Here is a 6,512-nt window from a genome sequence, read left to right on the forward strand (position 1 = left end):
CTGCTCACTGGAATCTTGTCAGGCCTTCCAATCTTGTGTCATGCCAGCAGGAAATCACGTTGGCCTCAAACCCATTTGAAAAAAGGGGTGTGCACAGGTTGGACCTCAGTTCGCTAGTAACTTCCAGGTGAGTGGAACGTACATAGCCTACCTGCCATAGCGCTGTGCTGGTCTTAATATGATGAATGCCACACTGCTGGGGCTGTAGGGTTGGTCTGCTCCTGCTCTTTGCCTAAATTGGCCCAAAGAACACCACTGTGTTGTGGTACTCATGCAGGCCTCCACTTTCAACCTGAGGTGGGGTTGATGAACTTGAGGGGACCAACGGGGAGGGAAGCTGTGGAATGGCAGTGAGGGGAAAGGGCGAACACGAGTGGGCATTTCTGGGGTCACCCTCTAACCTCTTGTTGCTGCAGGAATGAACAGGAGTCTGCTTAGAAAGAAAGGAGGAAGACCGCCTTCTGACGAAAGCCGCTGAAAGCCAATGGCTTCATTGGCAGTGTTAAAGGGCTACTCAGAACTCAGTGGCTTCACATCACTGTCGCTGCATCTCAAGCGTTACATATAGGAATGTACAATTTGTGAATGCAGACAATATTGAAAGAGGCACAGCTGTATCATATATGGCATTCTATCAATGAAGGCCTGTCACATGTTCACCAGAATTGACACTCCAATGGGCCAAAGAGCATCAGCAACTGATTGGCCATTAATATGCCACATCAGAGATTGGAGTACAGTGCTAGGTTGGGCCAGACATCTCAATTAAACTTTAGCATCCCACGCAGGGCTCAAGATGTTACATATCTGCAGTGCCATCTTGGTCACCTCAATGTGTGTGCTAGTGTCCCAGGAACAAGGAGGCATCAGCCACCATGCAAATAGGTCAGGAAAAACTATGGACCCTTACAGTCTCCAAACGTGTCACCTTCTGGGCTTCACTTTCTTGCCCCCGATTCATTAATGTCTTCAATGTTGCCTTTCAGAGAGAAGGCAAAAGCATATATGAATCCAGGGCTCAATGCTGCCTTTGTCAGGGTCCTAATGCAATGAAGGAGGTGAAGGAGGGAGAGGCGACTCTGCATGCAGCTCCAGCAGGATGGACATGATCAAGCGGAGCCATAGCATGAACAGGAGGGTCAGGAGGAGAGGCCAAGACAGCTGGGTGACTCGCCAGACCTAGGGTTTATCGTAGAAGAGTCTCCTATTTACAAATGAGTGACAGGCAATGCCATGTACGTCTGCGCTTGTCCCAAGCTCTGGTACATCACATATGTCACATTCTTTGTGAAGACCTGACGACACATGGAGTTGGAGGGTATCCTCTGCCAGTGGCTTTGAAGGTGACTGCAGCACTCAATTTCTTGGTCTCTGTTTCTTTCCAAGGATCAACAGAGGACCTGTGCGGTACTTCTCAGTCCACAACACATTGATGCATAAGGGAGGTCATAGACGCCCTTTACAGAAAGGCCCATCATTATGTCAGGTTTGCTCTGGACAAAGATAGCCAACCTGCAAGATTCACCAGCTTCGCCACTATCTAATGTTGCAAACATTGCTGTGACTGAGATGTGGACATGCCTAGGGAATCTCCTCCTCCCATGCATGTCTTTTCTTCTGCCACTACCACTGAGGAGACACAAATGCTGCCAGAATATCAATGGCAATGAGCTGCCCTCACTCAAAGGTGTTCCTTGAGGAAGATGGATTAGAAACGCTTACATCACACACTTCCACTAAAGATTTAAACGCATCTTCCTGGCATCACACACGGGTGCAGAGACTAGTTCAACTGAGGTTGACATCACAGGAATGTGAATCTCACAGTGAGACATTATCACTGAGTGGGAGAAAGGCTAAACCTTGAAATAAGAGGATTTCAAAGTACAAAATCACAAAGCCTTCAGTTGCCAAAAACATTCTCATAACCACCAAATGTATTCACAAAAGTGCAATTTATTTACATGTATAGCACACCTGTGATCCAAGTGACATCAATTTTTCATACATTTCCTAACACTACCACCACACCTGGGTGCAGCCCCGACATCCTCAGCAGAGGTGGAGGCATCCTGCTGACTGCTACCCCCGATGACTGTGATGACTTTGGTGGACGTCCTCTGGTGGCCCGAGGCCTGGAGGGCCCTGGCCTGATAACGGTCACCTGCTCAATGGCAGAAGCGCCTTCGGTGGCCTGAGAAGCTGGAGTGGATAGGGTCATAGGCAAAGGGGGCGGTGAGTGGCTGCACACCCTTGGAGGGTCCTGAGAAGAGGCCCCCAGGTGTCCAGCTGATGCACATCCTCCCTGTGAATGTCCGAGGGCCCTGCCCTGACTCCTGCATGAGATGGTGCACCTGGAGGGAGGTCAAGGTGCCCATGTTGCTTACATCTTGATGGTGTCCACCAGGGTGCGTGGCCATGGAGTGCAGGGGTGAACACAAATCCAGCAAGACCTGCTGGACCAAGGTCTCTATGGTGGTCGCCAACCATCCTCAAGGAGCCACCTCAAGGTGCTCGCATGTTGGAACCGCAACATCAGACAGAACGCAAACGGACCCTTCCATTGTTTGCTTTAGTCTGTTGAGCGACTGTCGAATCTTTGCCTGATGTTCCGCCATCTGTCGCTGCAACTCCAGCATTGAGTTGGCGGCCGCTTTCAGAGGCTCATCATCTGACTCGGACTGAGTGGGTGGCTGGTCTCCAGCTGCCCTCCAAGTGCTGGAGACCTGGGCAGTTCCTGTCTACGGCTGCTGTAGGGACGTGTCTGTGAGATGTTCTCCAAAAATTGAGCCCAAGCCAAATCTACACCTGTGTCCCACTGACCTGTGTGTCTCTGAGTTGTTGGAGGGTGCGTGTGAGTGCTGTAACAGTTCTTCCAGAGCTCCTTCTTTTGATGTTTTTTGGGGGCTCACACTGGTGCTCGACTGGCTTGGGGGCCTCACCTATAATTTCCTGCTTTCTGTCGCCCTCCTTTCTTGAATAGAGGGATTACCTTTGCAGTTTTCCAATATATTGGGACCTTTCCAGAATCAAGAGAATTTTGAAGGTTACAACCAATAAATCCACTATCTCTACTGCCACTTTTTTAAAAAGACCTAAGCATGTAGGTCATCAGGTCCAGGGGACTTGTCAGCCTTAAGTACCATTAGCAGTCCCAATACATTCTAAATTCTGTCCTCCCTTTTGCCTCTTGGTTTTCTACTATCTTTGGGATGTTTTTTGTGTCTTTTACTGTGAAGGCAGATACAAATTACTTGTTCAAAGTCTCTGCCATTTTCTTCTTTCCATTATTAATTCCCCAGTCTCACTCTCTAAGGGACCCATGCTCACTTTAGCTACTCTCCTTTTTCTATACTTGTCAAAGCTTTTATTGTCTATTTTTGTATTTCTTATTAATTTTCTTAGCCATCCTCTGCTGGTTTCTAATCTTCTGGTCTACCACTAATCTTCAATAGATTCAATAGTAACTCTGAAAAAGGAATTGGTTAAATACTTGAAAGGAAAGAATGTACAGGAGTGTGGGACTAATTGGATAGTTTTGTCACAGAACCAGCACAGGCATAGATGGTCCCCTTCTTTGCTGTATCATTCTCTGATTCCTATACTGTACCTGGTGTAACTTTGTTTTCTTCCAAAATCACATTTCTTCAATGTAGTAATAAGTGGGAGATGGTGGTGTTCTGGTAATATTGCCGAACTAGTAATCCAGAGACCCCGGTGAATGCTCTGCGGACATGGGTTCAAATCCCAGCATGACAGCTTGTGAAATTTTAATTCAGTTAATGAATCAGGAATATAAATAGTTTCAGTAATGGTGATGATGAAACTACCTCCGATTGTTGGGAAAACCTTAAGGAAAGCTACCAACCTTGCCTCGTCTGGCCTACCTGTAACTCCAGACCCACAGCAATGTGGTCGACTCTCAACTGCCCTTTGAAATGGCACTTACCCACTGAAGGGCTTTTAGGGATGGCCCACATCCTGTGAAAGCTTTAAAAAAAACTCTTCCAGCGCTTATTAAATAAACTGCGATTGTTGTTTGAAACGTAAGCACTTTGGTAAATAAGTAAGGTGGCTTTTGAATACGAATTATGTTCAGTTTAGAGAGGGGGAATGTATCTATTAATGGCCACGTGTTTAACAAAGCAATTGCACATGTCATGAGAAATTATATTCGTTTGGCCCTGAGGGATCAAACTATTCGACAAGTATTGCGCTGGACTCGAGAATAAGCATTCAAGAGGTAGTCAAACACTTCATAAGATACGTAAATCTAGTGCCTGGAAGAAATATTTTACGCCACAGTTTAGTTTTATATTATTTTTTATAAAATTGATGTACGGTGGATTCTTCTGAGCAACTATTCAACTTGAAATGAGTGACTTTATAATGCAGGATGCGTGCCAACCAGACCCCCTTCAATATCTCTGCGCATTGTACAAACTTACCCCGCAACCAAAGTCCCAATCTTCGTCTCGTTTAGTTATAAATATAAAAATGAGGACTCGAAACGTCAACTCTTTTCTTCTCCGCCGATGCTGCCAGACCTGCTGAGTTTTTCCAGGTAATTCTATTTTTGTTTTAGTAATAAATATACCCGGCACAAGAATACTCTTTCACGCTGTGCATCGTCTTAAGCTGCTAAAGGACCGTCTGGCAGCGAGTGCGGGCAACCAGATCACATTATAGCACAAATTAACCAAACCAATGGTCCACCAACTTTTGCCATCACCCGTTAATTCTGCACATTAGCTATCTTGTTTTTGACAATAATCTACTCTGGGTAGAAAGGGAGGGGATAAAGCCATTCTTTGGTTTCTGTTTGCAAACCGTCTGTTTGATCTGCACAGCATAAAGTGACCCAGATATACAGAAACACTGCCGGCACAAACTACACTAAATCCCCCCCTGTCTAGTAACAGATGCTTGGTAAACTGGCACCAATTGATATTCCGATGAATTTTGAATTCAGACTCCTCTTGGCTGAGCTGTGTACACTTCACCTTGACAACCCCTCTGTGGTTCAGAACTCGCAACCATTATTATCCAGACGCGGAAATCGCCCTAAAACAAAGTCTCTGCGATCTTTTGTTGTCTCCTGTCATTCATTTCAACCAGGCTCAGGCACATTTCCCATCCGTCCCGGCTGAAATTTCAAATCAAATCTTAACCCCCAATGCAAAATCACTTGGTGAGCATCGCCTTTTGCTGTTGGTCGGAAATTACATTGTTTTATTTAAATTGTTCGGTGTTCTGGTCAGTTTGGAGCGTTTTAATCATTTCACACCCAATGATGTTTGGGTCCAAAATCTGGCACTTCAAGGCTTAAATCTGTTTAGATGTTCACAAATGATGGATTGGTGGTGCAAAATGCTAGAAATACAGCCGTGAATATGAGGCTGGCGGTACTTACATTGGGCAATGATGAGGAGTAGCCAGCGCAGGGGTCGGGAGGGCTTTGTCCGCACTCCTGAAGTCTTACAGAAAGCCATGGTTTGGAAAGGAAACCATCCTGTAGCTTTGGTAGATGTGTGAGGGTTTTACCCCCTCGGGCGCTTCCCACCAGCCCCCCGACGCCCTCACCCAAACCAGGGCAGTGGGCTTGCTGAATGTCGCCTTCTCCGAGCGCTGATGCTGTGGAGCTGTCACTGGAGAGGGCGGCACAGCCACTACCTTCTCGGGAGTTCCCTGCAAGGACCTGGGGTGATTTTCCAAACCCGCTACAGATCTGAATGTTCATCGGACTGGAGTTTGCTGAAGTTTGCCATTTCTTTCCGTCCTCCCAATAATATTAAAGTGCGACCCAGAAAGCCTTCCGTTTCTCAAGAGCGCTGCATATAAATGTGATGAGAGACACTTGGCCGATCGCGGGTTGCCTTGTTCTCCACCAACGGGAATCGTGCATCACTCTTTAACCCCGAGAGAAATGCAGGTCTGACCCTCGCGCACAATTTGTTTTAAACTATTTTGTACTGGAAGCTTCGCGTTATTAACATTTGGGGACAATGTCTGTTTAAATCATCGGCTATTCTGGCTCGGCATTAAGTGGGTGACGTGAAGAGATGAAGACATTTCTCCTCTCCTATATTCTCAAACTTATCAACACGTGAGTTATTTAAAAATGGATTTGGATTGGAACATTATTGTGAATAATGATGTTTAATAGATGTAGAATTCCTGACTGGTTAACTGCAGCTATGCACTGACCATCTCGCCACCGCCTGCTGGATCATAGAAACCATACACAACACAAGTGATTTTCTTCAGGACTGATCCAATTGTGAAGTTCAGATATCGGTTATAGATTTCAGACTGTTGCTTCTCATTTAGAGCATTCGCCCCATCTAACCCATCCAGCAAAATCCTATCTCTCTAATGTGGCTTCCAGGATGGATTCCAACCATTGTACCTCCATGACTGAGCAGGAATTTAACTGGTATATTGTGTACATGCCCTTTGTGAAGAAAAGGTTCCTGATATCAATCCTAAAATCAGCATTTTAGTAGCTTGAA

At 46.0% G+C, this 6,512-nt stretch overlaps 1 protein-coding gene across 5 annotated transcripts in view; it reads right to left on the bottom strand.

Annotated features, from left to right (window-relative positions):
* The window catches only part of crb1 (crumbs cell polarity complex component 1), a 130,993-nt gene extending 125,412 nt beyond the window's left edge, over positions 1-5,581 (bottom strand). For all 5 annotated transcript variants that reach the window (XM_078561722.1, XM_078561721.1, XM_078561720.1 and 2 more), the window contains exon 1: positions 5,414-5,581. In XM_078561722.1, the coding sequence (XP_078417848.1) occupies positions 5,414-5,492 (79 nt within the window). In that variant the 5' untranslated portion in view covers positions 5,493-5,581. The remainder of the gene's footprint in view (positions 1-5,413) is intronic.
* Between the last annotated feature and the right edge of the window lie 931 nt (positions 5,582-6,512).

This window comes from Cetorhinus maximus, chromosome 17 (genome assembly GCF_964194155.1).
Source record: "Cetorhinus maximus chromosome 17, sCetMax3.hap1.1, whole genome shotgun sequence".
In the NCBI taxonomy this organism is placed as follows: domain Eukaryota; kingdom Metazoa; phylum Chordata; class Chondrichthyes; order Lamniformes; family Cetorhinidae; genus Cetorhinus; species Cetorhinus maximus.